The 21851-nt window shown below is 40.0% G+C and overlaps 1 protein-coding gene across 4 annotated transcripts in view; it reads left to right on the top strand.

Annotated features, from left to right (window-relative positions):
* Positions 1-21851, top strand: part of MAP4K4 (mitogen-activated protein kinase kinase kinase kinase 4) — a 197958-nt gene that overhangs the window by 167941 nt on the left and 8166 nt on the right. The window contains exons 16-27 of one of the 4 annotated variants that reach the window (XM_011969585.1): positions 1886-2119; positions 2999-3105; positions 4484-4632; positions 5266-5363; positions 6074-6082; positions 7719-7894; positions 8392-8512; positions 9598-9789; positions 11772-11889; positions 12208-12378; positions 15118-15261; positions 21038-21172. In XM_011969585.1, the coding sequence (XP_011824975.1) occupies positions 1886-2119; positions 2999-3105; positions 4484-4632; positions 5266-5363; positions 6074-6082; positions 7719-7894; positions 8392-8512; positions 9598-9789; positions 11772-11889; positions 12208-12378; positions 15118-15261; positions 21038-21172 (1654 nt within the window). Of the gene's footprint in view, positions 1-1885; positions 2120-2998; positions 3106-4480; positions 4633-5265; positions 5364-6073; positions 6083-7718; positions 7895-8391; positions 8513-9597; positions 9790-11771; positions 11890-12207; positions 12379-15117; positions 15262-21037; positions 21173-21851 lie in introns of all 4 variants that reach the window. The other 3 variants (XM_011969587.1, XM_011969586.1, XM_011969588.1) reach the window with 3 other exon arrangements.

Below are 21851 nucleotides of genomic sequence, written 5' to 3'. Positions count from 1 at the left end.
AAAAAAGGCTGGGGCACAGTGGCACACACCTGAAATCCCAGCACTTTGGGAGGCCAAGGCAGGCGGATCACCTGAGGTCAGGAGTTTGAGACCAGCTTGGCCAACATGGCGAAACCCTGTCTTTACTAAAAATACAAAAATCAGCCGGGCGAGGTGGCGGGCACCTGTAATCCCAGCTACTCAGGAGGCTGAGGCAGGAGAATGGCTTGAACCCAGAAGGTGGAGGTTGCAGCTTGCATTGAGCTGAGATAGTGCCACTGCATGCCAGCCTGGGTGACAGAGTGAGACTCCATCTTAAAAAAGAAAGAAAGAATAGCTAGGACTGAGGCCAGGGGTATGTGAGGGTGAGTGAGTATTTCCATGGGACCAGCAGTTTCTTGAGTCCCAGGAGAGCTAACAGATGGGCAGCTCCAGAGAGGAGGGGATAGAAAGGAAAGAGGAAAGCAGGAGAGGGTAAATGGACACAATTAAAAAGGGAAGAGAAGAGAGACTACTAGAATAGGTCTGAGGACTCGTGTTCTTTAACAACTTTACACTGCTTGAAGATCGGCGGATAGAAGTTTTCACACTGCAAATTAAACTTGCTGTAAATGGAGAATCTTTGTTTGGCCACTAATAGTTTAGAAAATAGGAGTTTCTGAATTATCTATACTGATTTTTGCATTTGTTATGAATTTGTGTAGTACCTAGAAAGAGTCTCCCATTTCCTTCTCCTGTTCATTCTTCGGGGGAAACTTTTCTCATGTAGGACTCTATTTTAAAGCTCATTTTTGATTATAATTTCAGGTAATACTTTGAATTACATGTTTTACCTCTGAAAATCTTAAACATTTTAGAAGTCTGGGATTATACCAATATCTGGTATTATATAAATCTCTCACCTGTATATTGTAGAAATCATACACCAGAACTAATTTCACGTCTTGTATTTGGAAAGGTTGAACAAATTGATTTAGTATTTTCAGTTTTTGTCAAGTACATTGATGTAATGGATATATAGCCATCATTTTTTCAATTGCCATATTGAACAATTATTTTGGAACAGTAAAACATAATTTAATGAAAATATTTTATGGATTTTTTCAGAGATCATTTTCCCAATTTAGAAGCAACCAGATAAACTCAGTTGACAAGTAATTGTCATATTTTTGTAATTTCCCAAGTGGAAGGAATACTCCAACAGTAGTCAATTCAGGGAATCCATGGTACTAAATGTTTTTAGAGAAATCACAATTCTTTATTTTCATCACTAATATGACAGTATATGGAGATATCTAGGTTATGGGTGTTTGTAGACTTGGGAAGAAGAAGAAAAATTGTTGGTATAGTTGAAAAATTAGCTGTTCTTGAGATACAGTCTGTCAAAACATGAGGGGTTTGTCTTTGCTCATTGAACGTGCCATTTTGTTACTCAGTCCGGTGTTAAGTCTGACACTGCAGGTAATGTGAGGATGGCTAGGTAGGTTTGCACACTTGGCAGTGCCCTTTATCTTACGATTTTTCTGCCTGTCTCTGCCCTTTCAGTCTCTGCTTTGACATGGATGTGCATGCAACCCATCGTACCCGCTTTGGGCTCTGAAAGCCTCTTTGTTAAAAAAAAAAAAAAAAAGAAGAAGTCTTCACATTAACTGCTATCTGTAATGTTTGTCTGGATATTACAAAGAGTTTTCCTTGTAAATGTACATTTGTTCTTTTCTACATACTGTGTTCCCAGACCACTTCTTCACTTTGAAGTGTAACTGTTTCACTGCGTGGCTGACCTAACACTGTACCACCCCGGTGTGTATTCTGCCTCTGCCAGTTCCTGCTTTGGATTTGGTATTGACCAGAAAAGCCAGTTTTATGCAGAACGCATTGAATGTTTTGTGTTTTGTTTTCTTGTAAGGTACAGTGGTCCCACCTGGCATCTCTCAAGAACAATGTTTCCCCTGTCTCGCGATCCCATTCCTTCAGTGACCCTTCTCCTCCCAAATTTGCACACCACCATCTTCGTTCTCAGGACCCATGTCCACCTTCCCGCAGTGAGGTGCTCAGTCAGAGCTCTGACTCTAAGTCAGAGACGCCCGACCCTACCCAAAAGGCTTGGTCTAGATCAGACAGTGACGAGGTGCCTCCAAGGGTAAGGAGCAGAAAGACAGATGTGTGCTGCTTTTTTCCTTTTTGTTATTTTTTTTTTAAGATTATTTATTTTAATTATGGGGATGCAACTTTACCAAATTTAAAGGGGCATTGAAATTTCAAAGGGACTTTTTAATGGTGAGGATAAAGTTCCACAGTTAGACAGTTTTATTCAGCCAGTGGCCAGTTAGCGTTTTATTGTTGTTAACTCTAAATAAGGCAGCAAAATGATGTAAGAGTATGTCTACAAAGAATAGGCTTCTTAAACAAATTCATAATCTATTTTAGCAGTTTTTCTATATGTTTATGCAGAAGCTATGCAGTTTCGCAGTATTAATGTCAAAACTTTTAGAAAAGGTCTTATAAGAAAAATTTTATTTTCTTTTTAAATGTAGGGGATTTTGTTTTGTTTTTGTGTTTACATGTTAGTGAAATTAAACAAAAGAGCCAATGTCAATTTATTTTTCCTCATTTGGAATTTGCTTCCTCTGAATATTTTCTTGCTTCCTGCCAGTCTTTGCTTCCTGCCAATCCATTTATAGCCCATTGTTTGGTTTCTTTGAGCTTATTTCCTGATTCTCACGTTATCTCAGCAAACGCTTTGTATGTCCCTGCTACCAAGCTTCAGTCCAGACATCATTTAAATGTTACAGGAGCATAGAAAGACTGTTTGTACTGGCTTCTTGGATGCCTGTGACTAAATTTTCTCTCCGATTGTATCAGCGTAGGACCAGGGAAGGAGTGGGGGTGGGGAGTGGAGGTGATAGGAAGGACTGCTTTTAAATATTAGGACTGCTTTAAAAATACATTTTGGTTGGGAAATATTTTTTTTTCCTTCTCACGTTTTCAATAATTTAATTGCTGTATTTTCTACTTAAAGGTTCCTGTGAGAACAACATCTCGCTCCCCTGTTCTGTCCCGTCGAGATTCCCCACTGCAGGGCAGTGGGCAGCAGAATAGCCAGGCAGGACAGAGAAACTCCACCAGGTAAAAGACAAGCGAGCGCTGAGAACAGGCCTCCTGTGCAGTCTACCACAGCCTTACATTGTCTGTTTCATAAAAATGCTCTTAAACACAGAAGTTCTGGGGCAAGGAGATTATTAGGTATAAAAGGAAAAGCTGCCATAAAATCCATCAACGTGGATGGCATCAAGTTGATGTGTAGTAAAAAGTGGGTTTGAATCCGGATGTGCATTAATATAGCAACTCTGAAATTTAAACTACTTTTCTCTGTATGAGTAAATGGAGGGAGCACCAAGGAAGGGAGAGAAGTTCTAAGAGAACTGTGATCAGAGGGAGCTTTTCATCTAAGGGACGTTGTAAGGCCTGTGGCATAAAACAGAAATCACAAACAGGTTACTGAAGAAGTCACTTGTTGACTGACAGTCTGCAATAAGCAAGTGAATTAACCAAATAATACCTTTTTAGGTTCTAGAGCTGCTCTGTCCAGTACAATTAGCTACAGAAGTTTCCTTAAATTTAAATTAAAGTTTAAATTTAGTTAAAATGAAATACAGTGGGAACTTCATTCCGTAGTGCACTGGGTATATTCATGAGCTCTATAGCCACATGTAGCTAGTGGCTATGATATTATCCAGCTCAAATATAGAACATTTTCATCATAACAGAAAGCTTCATTGACCAGCACTATCATAGGGAAGAAAAGCTGATTATGTTGAATGTTTTATATCTTAATCATCACTGAACCTCTGAAGTTAGCCTTCTGCGCATGGTACCTTGGTCTGACTTGAAGTGTCAGATGGATGATGGCCCAAAAGCTGTACAGAATCCTCAGCACTGCTAGTGGCAGGGGGACTGTGGTGTTCTTCTGTGACCAAGTCTGTGTCATTAATCCTTACCTAGCACATGTGTGCTTTGGGTTCATCCATGGCAGGAAATCCATCCCAGTCCATGCTTTCTGTACCATTTCTAACAGCCCATACAAAGGACTATTCTTTGTAAGTGTCAGTTTTTGAGAACAGCAACAGGCAGGTGAGAGCAGCCGCCTAGAAACAGAATATAGTTTTGCATATAATTATACAAATATGGAGTGTTTTCCTAATGTTAAGAACTGACATGTAGCTGTGACAGAAATGGTGCTACTTCTACACTGAACAGTAGTAGTATATCACACCTGATGATTTTAGATCTAATGGTAGGATACCATTTAGCATACAAACTAAAAATATGTGAGATAAAAATCCATGAATAATGTCATTTTATCTTTTGGTGAATTTAATGTTGAATGCTGTTTGTAGACTGTTTTTCTCCTCCCTACATTTTAAAGACATTGGATGGACACACGATGGTACGGCATCTAGAGATGATGCATTAGCTGTTCTTTTTTCTTCTTCTCTCACAGCAGTATTGAGCCCAGGCTTCTGTGGGAGAGAGTGGAGAAGCTGGTGCCCAGACCTGGCAGTGGCAGCTCCTCAGGGTCCAGCAACTCAGGATCCCAGCCCGGGTCTCACCCTGGGTCTCAGAGTGGCTCCGGGGAACGCTTCAGAGTGAGATGTAGGCTGCCTTTCCTTGGCCTTTTCCCTGCTCATGTTTTGGGCTGTGATCCATATATTGGAAGTTCGTCTTAATCTGTGGTTTGCGTGCAGCCACACATCGCAAAACAATGTTTTAGCATAGGTTGCCAGTGACAATAATAGTCATCCTGATTTTAATCATAAAGGAGCTAAATTTTGAGAGCTTTATATATACCTAGCACTGTGAGTGCTTTACAATTTAGTGGGATTAACTAACTTTTCCAAAGTAATGGGCTAATGTGCGAGCTAGGATTTGAACCCATTTCTTTCGGTCTGGGCTGCAGAGCCTATACCGTCATCAGTATTGGTTATTTTAATGTACTCGTAATAGATGAGTGAATATTCCCTCTATTGTATTACTGACATACTGTGACAAGGTATACATTGTGAACACGTGTCAAAGTGAGTGTGATGATGGAGGGTTTAAGTAAAAGAGTCAGGAAGGCTGCTGGAGCCCTCCTTGGGCCCTCTCTGCTCTGTAGTTCATACCTGCATGTGGAGAGCCTGCCATGAATGGGCAGACAGGAGTGGGCGGGGTGGGCAGGGCAGCTTCGTAATACACATCCATATGTTGATATGTGTCCGTCCATCTTGTCCCTTTTAAACCCAATAGCGTCATCCAAGTCTGAAGGCTCTCCATCTCAGCGCCTGGAAAACGCAGTGAAAAAACCTGAAGATAAAAAAGAAGTTTTCAGACCCCTCAAGCCTGCTGTAAGGATTGTGCAAAATCAGTTTTACTTATTTCAGACTTGAATGCGATCTTTCTATTAAAAATATGTGGTTGAGAGGCCTGCAGTCTCTTCTGCGAGGGCCCCTCACAGATTTGAGGAATTATAAGGAATGACCTAGACCCCAGACATATTTGTCCCCTTCCATTGGTGTCATCTGCTTTCCCTGCATAAAGTCTCAAGTGGGTGAAACTTTGTGTTCTATTGTTCCAGCCATACACTTGGTGTACAGTCAGCCTTACAAAATAATGCAGAACAAAGTATAGTTTTTATTTAACGAAACTTCCTTCTAAGGAAACTGATGTTTTTAAAAAAATACAAAAGAAAAGGTTTTTATCTCTTTTTTGGCATTAACCTTTATTTATTCTGGTTTGTCATTTACAATACTGGCTTTTAGAGTAAGTTTTTAAAAATCACCTTCTTAAACTCACTGGTTGCCTACCTTCTGCTTTTTGATTCCTGGGGTGATAGTTGTGACTGCTTCTCACCCTTCTCTTTTAATCCCTCTGATGTTACCTGACCACATAATTGTGCACACTTCGCGGAATTTTAAGCCTGTCAGAGTTTTCATTTCCTGCTTGAACTGATTTCTGTACTTCTTCCTCTCCCCTTCTTTCTCCCGTGCTTCCTTGTACTGTGCATTCCTCATCAACGGTGGCTTCTCGGACTACATGAAACTGCGCTGTACCGAAGGGCGAAGTGGTAAGCGCCATCTCTGAAAAGTTCTGCCTCAGAGCAGCACTCCGACCGCCTGTCAGCTCAGCTTGTATTCAAGCTGCGGTCCTGCTCCTTCCTCAACTTGACTTCTTGTTCTTTTCTGGAATTTGAAAACCTTAAACTTTACTCCAGCTTTCTTAACATAACATTTGCTGTATTTATTGTTATTAAATGTAGCTTTTTTGAGTAACTGTTTAAAAAGCTGCAGCTATCACCACGAAATACTAATAGCAAGACTCAGAGTCCAATCACTGTAATTTCAGAGGCTCAAGCTCAAAGAAAAGAAACATTCTCAACTGTGGAAAAAAAAAAAAAAGAAAACCAAGTTGGAACTGCTAGAAATAAAAGACAAAAAGAATTACATAGACTGCCTTTTAAAAAAGTGGTTACTTTTAAATAAAATTCCCAAAAAAAGATGAATTTGGAGTTTTATATGAAAATGTGTAGTATAAATAGTAATCACTCTTGAAAATTATTATTTGGTGGATTGATTGAATCTTAAGAATACCTCAGTGTGGAAGAGTAAAGGGAAACGAAGCCTTTGGAACAAATTCCACTACTGGTTTCTTTTCTTTCGGATATTCCTATTCATAGGTGGTGTTACAGGGGGATGTGGTAAGGCTTGAAGGAGGGCGATAGGGACGCCCATAGCCTCCTGCCCCCACACTCAGGGTTGCCACTGTCTCTTCATGTGTCTCGGACTTGTCCATGAATGTGGCAGGTCGTGAACAGTCAGTGAAGTGAGATGTAAATGGCATCCTAGTGCTCACTTCACTCCTCTTTCATTGTAATGTGGGTTTGAAGTTTTTTGTTTTTTTTGTTTTTCAGTATGAGGTAAAATTCTAGATCATCAAACATATATACACAGATCCTTGAGCTTTGGTGTGAAGACACATTCCTATATGACAAAGTCTTCTTTAAAGGGGGCAGTCCAGAAAGCAAGCCTCTAGTTAAATAGGCCTGACTTAAAGAGTTGTGGGAGGGAAGTTACGTTTCTACAACTTGTATTAATAAAATATTAAACCTAAAATGTTGATCTTAGTAAAATGTTAATATTTATTAAAATGTCATAAATATCCTACAAATAGTAAATATAAACATTTATTAAATATTAAACCTTAGAGCATTGAAGTTTTTAATAATAAAAGTTGAAGTAAAATAAAAATGTATCCCTCAAAACCTTTTATATCAGGCCTGTTTAACTAGAGCGTTGCTATGTCTAAAGAAGACTTTGTCATATAGGGAGATGTCCTTACGACAAAGCCCAAGGGTCTGTGTATATACATTTGTTGATCTAGAATTTTACCTCATATTAAAAAACAACAATACTGTGAGCTTATCATAAGCAGATCATTGTGTTTTTTTATCGGCATGGGATTTGAACTGTATATGACATCTTTGACTTTTTTTGCTGTCTTTTTTTTTTTTTTTTTAATCTCTCTCTTGACTTTCTTTGGTCTTTTCTGTCAAAAGCCGTAGGAGCTCACTTTCGTATGAAACTCTACAAAAGTCTTACAAAACTGACATTGTGGCAATTTATGGTTAAAGAACTTCTCATCTTCTCCTGTCCCTGCCCTCCCGTTGCCTTACTTAACTCTCTCTTTTCTGTCCTTTGCTTTAGGATCTGACCGCACTGGCCAAAGAGCTTCGAGCGGTGGAAGATGTACGGCCGCCTCACAAAGTGACGGACTACTCCTCATCCAGTGAGGAGTCGGGGACGACAGATGAGGAGGACGATGATGTGGAGCAGGAAGGGGCCGACGAGTCCACCTCGGGACCGGAGGACACCAGAGCAGCGTCAGTCCCCGGCCTCTTTTAGAGCTGATGAGAGTTTTCTCTCAGAGCCTGCTTTCCGCTGGGACCCAGTTGTGCCTAGACTATTGCGTGACCCCATGAGCACTTGCTACGTAGTTCTCATGGATTCAGCAGCAGGCCGCCTTGTGTTTCCCCTTCTCCTCGTTGGTGTGTGCATGTGTCAGTGCTTCCCCCAGCACCCCAGCGTGTACTTTATTTTTTCCTTTGGATTGGAGGATATATGATCCAGGGGAAATTTCAGTTTGATATAACTACTTTAATTAGCTGTGATTACTCATTCTAAGTTTTTGCTCAGAAACAAATGGCACTGGAAGGAAGTTCTTTGTTAAAGGGAGAAAGCTAAGCAGTTGCGTTTTTGGAGGAGGCTTTATACCGGTAGCCTCCTCTCCTGTTTTGATTTTGAGAAGGCAAAAAGCATAAACAGGATCTCCTTGACTCCAGAGATTAAGGCCTTTCACTTCTGGATTTTGTCCCTATAGGTCATCTCTGAATTTGAGCAATGGTGAAACGGAATCTGTGAAAACCATGATTGTCCATGATGATGTAGAAAGTGAGCCGGCCATGACCCCATCCAAGGAGGGCACTCTAATCGTCCGCCAGGTACCCGTGTCTTCTCTGTCGTCAGAGGCTGAGCTTCTCCTGTGGTCATTAACCCACTTGCTCATTCACTCACTCATGCTGTTTCTCCATCATCATCTGTTTTCATGTTAACAAGTCCCAGAGGGTCAAGTGTCAAGTGTCGGGGGCTAGGGAGGCAGGTGTGTACTGCATGCCCGGAAGGTAGCGAGTAGTCTCCACCCCACATCGCTGCTCCTCTGCATGTCTGCGGCAGCCCTCATTCAAGCACCGCGCTGAGTCTCACAGTCTATGTCTGAGGGGGAGAGAAGCCACAGGGAGTCCTTAAACAGGCTCGCAGAGTGAGGAAGCAGGTCTGGAGTCTGGCAGAGTAAACCACCTTGGCTCTGCAGAGCACGCTTGGCTCTGAGTGTCTGCAGTGCCACAGCGGGAGCGGGTGAGGCAGGCAGGACGAGCCCCATCACAGGCCCAGAGACTCGGAGAGCAGAAGGGTTCGGGAGGTTTCTCTTCTATGTTCCAAAATGTTAGTTTTCTCACTTGTTGAATAATTAAATGTGTGCCACCCAGATATGCTCAGTTTGGATCACTAAGCTTTTTAACTGTCTGTTCGTTTCTTAGCTTAGACTTAATTAAAGTGATGCGCTTCTCATTTAAATAGAACAGGGCACCTATTTAGTATTTTGGACTTTGCCCTAATTGTGTTTCATGCTATGGCAATGCATTCGGATGGAAAGTAGGAAGAACATGGAAAAGACCAGGATTCAGAGAATCCACAGGTACTTTCTGGAGCTTTAGAAAGAAAGATTTAAAAAGAAAAAAAAAAAAGGATACTGGTTTTGGTAACAGAAGCTAGCGCAACAGATAAACCAGATTAAACACTCACTGCTCGAGTCGTGCAGCCACCAGATGAGGTACTTTGAATTCTGTTGGCTCAAGTTAGGCATTTGGTGAGGAAGTGTGAGCAGTTCAGGCTAATTTCTTTGGTTTTTCCTTGGTAATTTAGCAGAATTTATAAGTCACACAGCACCTTAAACAAAGCAGTTATCAATAGGGCCATAGGCAATTTTAGCTGCGCTTGAGCGAGACAAGTGTGCCTGTTTTTTCTACAGAGTACAGTTGACCAAAAGCGTGCCAGCCATCATGAGAGCAATGGCTTTGCCGGTCGCATTCACCTCTTGCCAGATCTCTTACAGCAAAGCCATTCCTCCTCCACTTCCTCCACCTCCTCCTCCCCATCCTCCAGCCAGCCGACACCCACCATGTCCCCACAGACACCCCAGGACAAGCTCACTGCTAATGAGGTATGTCTCGCACCACAGCTGGCTGCTTTCCTGGGGTTAGACCAGCACTGCCTAGGAATTAGTTTGCAAAGGAGACCTTTCCAACACCCTCACCCCTTCCCACCCCACCCTGCTTTCTCTGTCACCTACCCTTCTCCCCAACCCCAAGTAACATGTTTCAGATCTGCATATAAACCCCTTAACCCTAGATCAGCTCCCCAAAACTTGCCAGTTCACTGTTTACTGTTCTCTAGATAAGTATAGTTGCATGGCTTTCTTTATCTAGTTTTTTTTTTTTTTTTTTTTAAAGTCTAAATGAAATGCTGTATCCTCAGATCCGTATTATGTATTTGGCATGAAATTCTTATAGTCATTTGTGGAATCTGCCTTTTTCATTCTTTTTATCCAATAAATAAAATATAGGAAGATTCGGTTCAGCAGGCTTGGCCTTACCTGGACAAACTTGTTATCCTGTCCAGGAGTCTCTTTCAAACAGAGCTGGTGTTTTTTGTTTTTGTTTTTTTCCTTGTTTTGGGGGTGGCTGTTGGTTGATTACTCTTACTTGTTTTCACCAACTCTGTTAAGGATTTCGTTCTTTGAAATTTATAATCACTCAGTGGTTTAGAAGCCGAATTATTTTTGGGAAACCTAGAAAAAATTAGGATGTTAAGCAAGAAGGGCAAAGGTTTGAGCTTGTTTTTATTTTAAAATTTTGTGTGGGAAATCTGTGTGCTCCTTTGAAGGCTTGGTTGTGGTGCTCAGTCTGGGTGTTAGCTCAGTCTGGGTGATTCTTTGCTCTTTGAACAGGGTTATACTCCAGGTGTAGTGACGTAGCCCACTCGAGCACCCGTACTGAATTAAACAAGTGATTTGATTCCACAGAAGATTTGGTTTCAGTGCCTTTATCTACCAGTTGAGGGAGGTTAGAAAGAATCAGAAAAATCCTCTCCTCCTGAGGAGCAGGGGCAAGTCAACTGCTTCCTAGACAGGCTTGGCATCGACTGGACTGGCCACTGACTCATGGGACAGGGAGGGAAGCTGCCAGGGGACAGACGTTCAGGTGGGAAGCTTCGGGGAGGGCATGGGATCTAGGACATGGCGACTCTCGGTGTCCATGGAGGGGTCCAATGGTACAGGACAAAAGCACTTGATCAGACATGTTCCTTTTTTCTCCTGAGATCTATTTCCCGCCTACACTTACATTCCTCCTTATATTTATATTTTAAACTTTGCTCCATTTCGCTCTAATGTGCAGTATTTTACTATAACCCTTAACTCACTAAACCGGCAAATTTATTTTTCTGTTTGTTTTGTTTTTAATTGTCATTACATTTCCACTTAACAATTTGTTTCACTTTCTTTGTGTTTTTTTGTCTTAAGTTACATTATTAACCAAAACACTAGTGCTCCTAAAAGATCAAAAGGATGTGCCTTCTTTTGTCATTTGCACTTTCACTAATGAGTCCCCATTTGGTATGGGTTTAATGGTGATGCACCTAAAACAACAGTAGCCAGAGCTTCTGTAGCTTTCTGGCAAGAGGCTCAATTTAAAATAACTAGAATTATTAATAATTGCCAATATTCCAGCATAGGTTATTTGGACTCTTTTGGGTAGGAGAATAAATTCAGAAATGGGTGAATTGAGATAGACATTTCAGACCTCCTTTAGGAGTTTCATTATAAGTATTTACTTAATTTGTTTTAAAGCTAGGCACACGAAATATAGATTTCATTGGTAGCTTGCAGCACCGCTTTGTAAATGAGCAATGTCTCTGGTAGAGATATGGCTCCTGCAGTGGTTCCAAGTAAAGCAGCCTGCCCTGAGGGTTGCTATGCCATGTGGAAGCTCCCTGCAGAGCATTTTTTGGGGTAATGATGCAAGAGAAATAGAGCAAAGTATTGGGAAATAGTTAGTGCAACACAGAAGTGAATTGAAATGTATATTTTTAATGTTCATTTTTAAAATGCCAGTTGTATTAATAACATTGAAATTTACATTGCAGACTCAGTCCGCTAGTAGCACACTCCAGAAACACAAATCTTCCTCCTCCTTTACACCTTTTATAGACCCCAGATTACTACAGATTTCTCCATCTAGTGGAACAACAGTGACTTCTGTGGGTAAGTACAGTAGCAACAAGAAAGCAGCTGACAAATGGGACTTTATCTTTGAGTTGCTCTTTTGGGTGGCTTAGGTGTAGCTGGTTGTTCACAGGCACAGACCTCAGGTACAGAAACTTCCCATCCCAGTTGGATTGCCTTATTTGCAATGCTCTGCAGAGTCCATTTCCTTTTTCCATATATATTGCTTACAGATATCTTCTCTTTGACAAAGTGTTGGTTATACCACATGAATATTTACTTGAAGTGTATTAGGGGAGGGAGGCAGGCATGGTGTGTGTGTGTACAGAAAATAATTTCAAATGTATTGTGTTTCAGTGGGATTTTCCTGTGATGGGATGAGACCAGAAGCCATAAGGCAAGATCCTACCCGGAAAGGCTCAGTGGTCAATGTGAATCCTACCAACACTAGGCCACAGAGTGATACCCCAGAGATTCGTAAATACAAGAAGAGGTTTAACTCTGAAATTCTGTGTGCTGCCTTATGGGGTAGGTGTCTAGCCACTACTCTGACACTTTCATTTTTATTCTGAGCAGTGGCTGGTCTTTTAGAGAAGTACTGCTTTGAATAGTTTGTGGATAGACAGGATGGAAGACTTCTGTGATGCCCATCTCCTGTCATATGCAGAGTGGTATATTAGCAGACTGGTGTGGCACATGTATATGCTTGACTCATTTTAACTGTCAAATATTGGAATGATTAATCTCCATTTTATTTTTATTGAACAAATTTTTAGTAGTAGTTTTGATACATGGATATATTGTATAGTGGTGAAGTCTGGGTTTTTAGTGTAACCATCAACCCAAATAGTGCACATTATACTCAATAGTGTACATTGTACCCCTGAACCCTGAGGTTGACTGTTTTCACTATAAAATTCAATCATATCTAGCAGTGGAAATGTTGGAGAAGTATATTTATAAAAACTTACTGCAACATGCAACCCAGTATTTTTCATTTTTCATGCTCGTAATTTCCAAGGACTTCACAGTGACTATATTCTTTTGACTATTAGCATTCAGTACTTTATAAAATTATACAACTGTACAATTATACAATTTGGAAATATATCATGGAGAAGTAGAAGATAGAGTGTAAGTGCCACAATACCTTCAGCTTTTGTGTTTTGAAGAGTCTTCAGCTTATCTTGTTACTCCCTCATTCCTTCTCACTGTAAAATCTTGAGGTTGATGTTTATATGTTCATTTTTAGAAATGCAAATAATATTTTGTCACAAGGCTCATATTTTGTGTAGTTATTACCAGATTCTTGACATAGGAGTTTAAAAAAATCTACTTGATACTGAAGATTGACCAGGAAAATAACAAAATATTGTGTAAAATAGAACCTTTGAAATGGTATCTGTCTGGCAGCAGTTCTGTCAATAAGTGTGTGTCTTTTCTGCCAATAATTTCTGAGCTGTTTTAGATCAATTTGCCTAGATATATGCAGGGAAAACACTAAGCATAATATTCAAATAAGTTCCACCTTGCCAAGGATATAGTCAGGGCAGAATGGCCAACCTCAAAAATAAAATTATATGAAAATGAATCACATATTACATATTTAAATATTTTTCTTTAAGTTGTACAGCATTTTTTTTTTTAATCTCTAAGCATTAAATCAGTATCCCCACAAGCATTGCTTGGGTGGATACTCTCCTCCAGATGTTGAGATAATCCCAACTCGGTCAACTCGATAGGGACCAGGCACGAACTGAGAGACAGCTCTAGGAGCGTTGTTCTGTCAGTGCCGTCACAATCATTTATTTCAAATTATCTGGAAATGGGGTGTGGGCATACGTGTGTGTGCCGTGATATTCTTCCCCCTCACTCCCTCTACACAAATACTTTATTCCTTGTCTTGATGAGTTGATGACTGAGGAAATCAGCACATACATATATGTATCCAATTCCCTAGGAATGTAAGGTCGTCTGTGCTACATGTTACAAAGGTGATTCTGACAGTGAAGGTTCTAGATCAAGGAACAAGAGCATTTGGGGAAATACATGAATGATCAAGAGGGAGAAGTGCTTTGGCCAAGCGGTAATCAGTCTTAGATGCCAGCCCAAGGCCTTTGGGACAATTTCTACGTGGAATGTGCAGTTTTTGAAGGTAGTCATAACTTGAGTATTTTAGCAAGATTAGGATTGATTGGATGTACATCATGAGAAAGTAGAGAGAAGCTCCTTTAACAATCTTAATTAAGGTCTCTATCCATCCCTTATAAGGCTGCCAAAGCCTGAACAATTGTGAGAGCAGAGGAAAGGGAAAGTAGGCACAGAGAAGAGGTTTTCTCTGGCTCTAGTGGCCAGTTTTAGCTAGTTTTGCGGAGCAGCTTGGGAGCTGTTGATAGAAATGGCAAAAGTTATGAGGCTAGTTTCAGTAGAGATCTGCAGTGGGTGGAAAGCAGGAGGCAAATTAGCAGCATGGAATTAGGAGTCACTGGTTTTGAGGCACGCTCACACACAGGTGTGTGTGTGTCACCAAATGGACACCAGTGGAAATGTCTCCACTGAAGAAGCAGAGGGCAAGTGTGGAAACAAGGAAGGAGTGTCACATCACAGCAGAAGAGTGTGGAGACTGTGACAGTACAAGGTTAGAGAAATAGGGTGAGTCACATGGGGAGGTCACAATATTTTGATAGTCCTAAGAAATGGAGGGACAAGAGAACTGAGTGCAGTTGTTTCTTGATGATGGTGGAAAGTAATCTTTAAGAAAAGCTTAAACGTGAGTGATGGAAGCCAAATCATAAGCTGTTAAGGATTTGAGGGCTGTATGTGGCCCATTCCAGAGATTTGCCAATGAAAGATAAGGAAGCACAAAGAGATCATGGTATCAGGTGAAGGTTTGTTCAAATGTGTGATGTGGCTGATTAGACATAGAATCTGTAAAGACAGGAAATAATCAGCATATAACATTCTCGAGGAACTGAGGAAGAATTAGAAACTAATGGATTATTAAGGGAATTAATGGGATAAGGGTTTCTTTTTCTTTCCCTTATCCTTACTTATGTTTAAATATGTCAGCATCATTGCTACATGGTGATGTGTTACAGGATTGGTTACTTTAACTATTTGACCTCTGACTATTTTAAGGATTTCTTCTTCTGGGTGAATTAAGGAAGCTGCACTTTTTTCCAAATAGATGATGTTATCCTTTCTGTGCAACCTGGGGATTTGCCAAGCATAGCATAAAATTGAGGCCTTTCTGTGTCCCTGAAACAGGAGTGAATTTGCTAGTGGGTACAGAGAGTGGCCTGATGCTGCTGGACAGAAGTGGCCAAGGGAAGGTCTATCCTCTGATCAACCGAAGACGATTTCAACAAATGGACGTACTTGAGGGCTTGAATGTCTTGGTGACAATATCTGGTGAGTATTTGTATTGTAAAGCAGAATATGTGACACCATCTTAACACTATTGTTAACAATCTTGTAGCTTTACAAGGTTGTTTTATGATGTCGTAGCTTTGCACACTAAACAATTTTAACAGTATTGTAGCTTTACACACTAAACTTCAGTTAGCTCATTCTCTGATGTACTGGTTAAATAAGATACAGCCGCATCGAGGCTTGACAATCATGTGAGCTGAAGATGTATTCAGATGCAACACACACACGCGCATTTGATCTGTGGCTCCTCCAAAAGCAGTCTTGAGAAGCATACGAATGTGTGCTTTCTCACTGGCATCTCTCACTGCTCTCTCTGCCCAGTTGCTTGTTAGATTTCATTTGCCTTATCCAATATGTAGGTCTCTGGCCACTCCTTTCCACCAGACTTTTTTTTTGTTTTTTTGTTTTTTTTTGAGACAGAGTCTCGCTCTGTTGCCCGGCTGGAGTGCAGTGGCATGATCTCGGCTCACTGCAACCTCCACCTCCTTGGGTTCAAGCATTTCTCCTGCCTCAGCCTCCTGAGTAGCTGGGACTACAGGCGAGCGCCACCACGCCTGGCTAATTTTTGTACATGCAAAAGGAAGTATTCTTTGCCATTATTGTAAAAGTATAGTATTATGGTTTTTATTATGTGAATTAAGACAATTATGTCTCTTTTTTATTTTTATTTTTATTTATTTATTTTGAGACAGAGTCTCGCTCTGTCCCCCAGGCTGGAGTGCAGTGGCGCGATCTCCACTCACAGCAAGCTCCGCCTCCCGGGTTCACGCCATTCTCCTGCCTCAGCCTCCCAAGTAGCTGGGACTACAGGCGCCGCCACCACGCCCAGCTAATTTTTTGTATTTTTAGTAGACACTGGGTTTCACCATGTTAGCCAGGATGGTCTCGATCTCCTGACCTCGTGATCTGCCCACCTCGGCCTCCCAAAGTGCTGGGATTACAGGCGCGAGCCATCGCACCAGGCCAATTACATCTCTTTTTAAGAAGAGCATTTTTCTTAGTGTAAATTGTATAATATAAACTACTACAGGAAAACAACTAGGAGAAATAAAAAGTAAAATCATCCAGAGATCATATCTTTTAACTTTTGTAAGTTTTTAACTTCCAGTCTTTTAAGCATACATCACACTTACTATACACTTAAGGGGAAAAATCTGCATAAAAATGGTTATACAATATTTCAAACATACAGGGGATAATAGGAATAATGGCACCCACGTACTGACTATAACTCGCTGGTTTGAACAGTTGTCACAGTACACTGTTGTACATACGGTCAGCATCCCTGTTCCTCCCCCATCTACCTGTCCATGGCAACCTCTGTCCTGAAGTTCGGGTGTATCCCATCCAGGCCTGATTGTCCAAAACACATAGTCTGCTTTCTCTATGCCATTGAACATCCTTCCATGGCCTCCATTTTATATGACCACAGGCTGTTTCCTTGCATAGATGTATTAAAATGTATTTACTTATCTTCTCTTGTTGCCCTTTAGGTATATTCCCTTTTTTTTTCTCTCATGTGAACATTTTTCACAGATATCCTGGTAGCTTACTTAACCTTTAGGCACATACCATGTTGCATAGACCATAATTTCCTAATAATTAGTGTTATTGCTTGGTCAAATGGTATGCAAAATTATAAGACTTTAAATGGGTCTTGTATACCACCACTTACAGTCACTTATGATATTATAATCACTTATGAAACCACCAATGATTTTGATTTAATTATCTGCTTGTTAGTACAAGCTTGTTATGTAACATATTTGCTTGTAGTTATTTTATTTCTCATATATGCTTTTGGTTGTTAAGTAAAGGAGTTTCTTGAAATGCAAAAATTTCACCGTTTATACTTAAATGAGGAAACAGCCATTTAAAACTAGAGTGCTGATGGCTGGTAGTTATTTAAGTTGGAGAAAACAAATCTGCATTTAGTGATCCAGTGAAACTAGACAGTTCATGGGGATCAGTAATCAGCTGAGACCAGGTGCGGCGGCCTATGCCTGTAATCCCAGCAATTTGAGAGGCCAGAGCAGGAGGATTGCTTTTGCCTGGGATGTTGAGGCTGCAGTAAGCTGTGATAGCACCACTGCACTCCAGCCTGGGTGACAGAGTGAGATCCTGTCTCAAAAAAAAAAAATTAACCATTATAATCAGCTGATACCAGTAATCATTTTTTGTTCTACTTTTCTGTTTTTTTTTTCCTTCCTTATTAGCTTTTAATGGTTTTCACAATCATAAATGTAGTACATGTCAATTGTAGGAAGCTTCAAAAATAGAAAAAACTTAGGAAGACTAAAACAAAATGTCACCCCAATCTCAGAGGTAACTCTTATTAACATTTTGTATTTCCCTCTCCTCTTTTCTGTAAATATATCTCACAAGATGGAAACAAAACATTATATGTAAAAACTATGTGGTCTTTTTCTTCTCTTAACATGTATTGAATATTTTCCTGCAAACAATTCCCCAAAAGTTAAAAGGATTATACTGAAGTATGACATACACAGAGGGTACAGATAAGCATACAGCTCAGTGAGCTGTCACACGCAGAATCCATCCAGATAGCCCCACCCTGCTGAAGACATGGAATATTGCCAGCACCCCAAAACTGCCCTGTGAAGCCACCCAGGGACTGCCTCCAGAGGCAAGCACTGTCCAGACTTTGAACACGTTAGGTCGATTTTGCCTCCATTGAACTAATTTTATACAATGATAAAACAGTATGTGTTCTAGTGACAGCTGTTTCTTCTTCTTTTTTTTTTTTTTTGGAGACTTTTTCTAAACGTTTTTTCAGTATTTTGCAGTTTAGCCATTCTAAAGGGGTGTAGGAATTAATAGGCATATCTCACTTTAATTTGCAGTTTCCTAATGACATATGGTACATCTCCTACGTATATTTTCTGGTGAGGTATTTCTTCTATCTTTAATCCATTTTGTAATTGGATTGTTGCTCTCTTATTGTTGAGTTGTATTTTGGATTTAAGTCTCTTGTCAGGTATGTGTTTTGCAGATGCTTTCTGCCCGTTTGTGGCTTGCTTGTTCATGCTGTGGAATGATGTCTTTTACAGAAGTGAAGTTTTTAATTTTAGTGAAGTCCAACTTACTAGCTTTTTCTTTCATGAACTGTGCTTCTGGTATTGTGTCTAAAAAGTCATTGCCAAATCCAGAGTCCCTTGGATTTTCTTCTGTTACCTTCTAGAATCTGCTTTATAGCTTTGTGTTTCACATTTAGGTCCATGATCCATTTTGAAGTGATTTTTGTGAAAGTTTCAAAGTTTGTGTAGTGGTGTTTTCATCTGCATGTGGGTATCTAGTTGTTGCAGCAGCATTCGTTAAAAAGACCAGCCTTTCTCCATTGAATTGCTTGTGCTCCTTTGTCAAAGATTACTACTATATTTGTATAGTTCTGTTTCTTGTTTTTTTTTTCTGAGACGGAGTCTTGATCTGTCATCCAGGCTGGAGTGCATTGGTGAGATCACGACTCACCATAACCTCCGCCTCCCAGGTTCAAGTGATTCTCCTGCCTCAGCCTCCCGAGTAGCTGGGATTACAGGCACGTGCCACCATGCCTGGCTAATTTTTGTATTTTTAGTAGAGACGGGGTTTCACCATGTTGGTCAGGCTGGTCTCGAATTCCTGACCTTGTGATCCACCTACCTCTGCCCCACAAAGTACTGGGATTACAGGCATGAGCCACTGCGCCCGACATACAGTTCTATTTCTGGGCTCTTTTTTTTTTTTTCCATTTATGTATTTGTCTCTTTTGGTGCTAATAACCACACTGTGTTGATTACTGTAGATTTATAGTAAATCTTGAAGTCAGGTACTGTCAGTCTGCCTCTAGAGTCAGCTTATTGATACATACATAATAACTTGGGATTTTGATTAGAATTGCATTGACTCTATGGATCAAGTTAGGAAGAACTGATGTCTTGACAATATTGAATCTTCTATCCATTAAGATGGAAATCTCTCTCCATTTATTTAGTTCTTCTTTGATTTCATCAGAATTTGCAGTTTTCCTTAAATAAAACTAGCAAAGGACTAATTTTATTAGATTTATTGTAGCCATTTTGTTTTTTTAAGTACTAGTATAAATGGTGTTGTAGTCTTAATTTTAAATTCTAATGGTTTGTTGCTGGTAAACAGGAAATACAGGAAAGTGACCGACCTTTTTATTTTATTAGGCTTGTATCCTGCAAGCTTGCTATAATTCTTGCTATAATCGCTTGTTAGTTCCAGCAGGGTTTTTGGTTGGTTGGTTGGTTTTGGATTTTTTTTTTTTATTGGTTCTTCAGGATTTTCTATGTAGACAATCATGTCTTCTGTGAAGAAAGACAGTTTTATTTCTTCCTTCCCAGTCCTTGTACCTTTTATTTCCCTTTTTTTTCTAATTGCATTAGCTAGGACACCCAATATAACATTTACTAGGAGTTATGAGAAGGGAAATCTTTCCCTTGTTGTCTATCTTACAAGGAAAGCATCTAGTTTCTTGCCGTTACGTATGACATTAGCAGTAGGGTTTTATGGTAGATGTTTCTTATCAAATTGAGGCAGTTCCCCCTCTATTCCTATTTTCCTGAAAGTTTTTATTATGAGTAGGTGTTGGGTTTTGTCAAATGTTTTTCTGCATCTGTTGATATGATCATGTGATTTTTCTTCTTAACTTGTTGATGTGAGTGTGTGGCTGGCTTCGCCCACCATCGTTTTTGTTGTTGTTGCTTGTAGCTGTAGTTTCTCTTTGTTCCTTTAGATGACTACACCACAATGTATTTACTCATTTTACTATTCATTCAGACATTAATGTTTCCTGTTTGGCGCTATTAGGAACCATGGTGCTATGAACATTCCTGTTGGTGTACTTGGGGGCATACACATACACTTACATTAGGAGAGAGATTACCAGATCATATGTAAGACATGCACATGTCCTATTTTAATAGATAATGCCAAACTTACAAAAGCAGTTCTAACAGTTTACACACTAGTTTCTGAAGTTTCTAGTTGTTCCACACCTTGCCTACCTTTGATATTGTCAGTCTTTTAAATTTTAGACATTCCAATAGGTGTATGAAATCATCTCATTATTGTTTTAACACACGTTATTACTGTTGAGAACGAGCATCTTTTTGTGTGTCTCTGAGATCACTTCTTTTGCGAAGTTCCGGTTACAGTGGCACGTCCAGTTTTTCTATTGGGTTATCTCCTGTTCTATTTGATTTGTAGGAGTTCTTTACATATTCTGGATATGACTCCCTTGTCAGCTGTTTCTGTGGTACACATCTCCAGCTTGTGACTTGCCTTTCCCTAGGTTTAAGTGCTGGCATTAAGTGATTGATTTAACCCTTGTGCTCATCTGTCAAATGGGAGATAGTAGCTACTCTAGAGGGTTTTGAGAATCAGATGGCATAGTACATGTGAAAGCATCTTATAAGCTTTTTTGGTTGTATTATGCAGATATTTGTATTACTTTGTAGTTTATTGATACTACCCATCTACATAAGTGTGAATTTATTGTTTTTTAAAAACTTTCCCTCTAGCCCAGGCCTGTACCCAGTGATAATTCTGTAGGGATTTCAAAAGTCCATCTGAGCAACTTGAATTGAGTTTCTAGTAAAACTTTGATACAAAGGGGTTTTCTTGGAGGAAATGATATTTACTCTTTGTAGAAGTTTCTTTGGGTTACTATTGTTATTAATGATGAGACCTACTTTTGAATATGCATGTAAAATATTTATATTTGTTTTGCTAGGCAAAAAGGATAAGTTACGTGTCTACTATTTGTCCTGGTTAAGAAATAAAATACTTCACAATGATCCAGAAGTTGAGAAGAAGCAGGGATGGACAACCGTAGGGGATTTGGAAGGATGTGTACATTATAAAGTTGGTAAGTTCTAGAAGCGTCATATTTTGTCTTTCCAGAGTTTAATTAGAGTTTAGTTTGAATTTTAAACTTTAAATTTTCACGGGTCTTTTTGAAGTTTGTAGTAATAGACTTGTTTCTGAAACACGTGGATCATTTCTGGTGTTCTGTTTCCAAGGCACATTCTAATCTTGAAGTCTCATCTAGACATTGTCTTATTCCCTCTGTGCACCTATATGCATAACAGAGTCGGTCCCTGCAACTCACTCCACCCTCAGTCTCCCCTACGCTGTTCGTCTTGTGAGAGTCTTTCCACTCCTCCTCTTTGACAGTCCACATTCCTGTCCTCTGTAAGATGTGGTTCATGGTAACCTCTTTAAGGAAGTCTTGCCAGTGGAAGCCAGCTGACTTGAGTCCTTTTTTACATGCCAGGCTTATTCTCCACTTAGAGGTCTGAAAGTCCTTGGCAGGCACTGGTAAGAGAGTTTGAGAGTTTGACTCTAGGGCTTATGGCCTGCCGTTTTGACTTAAGTGCCTGTGCACAGCTACTGTGCTCCTCACTAGTAAGTGAGCCCAGCTGGCCAGTCAGTGTTTTATGGCAATTGTATTGTTTTTTTCTCCTTGGCATGAAGCAGTGATTCTCACGAAGTAAAATCTCACAGGAACAAAACCGGAACTTTTTTTTTTTTTTTTTTTTTTTTTG

The sequence above is a fragment of the Mandrillus leucophaeus genome, unplaced genomic scaffold (genome assembly GCF_000951045.1).
Source record: "Mandrillus leucophaeus isolate KB7577 unplaced genomic scaffold, Mleu.le_1.0 Scaffold9, whole genome shotgun sequence".
Lineage (NCBI taxonomy): Eukaryota > Metazoa > Chordata > Mammalia > Primates > Cercopithecidae > Mandrillus > Mandrillus leucophaeus.
The sequence above is the reverse complement of the archived record's forward strand: the minus strand, read 5'-3'. Positions and strand labels throughout refer to the sequence as shown.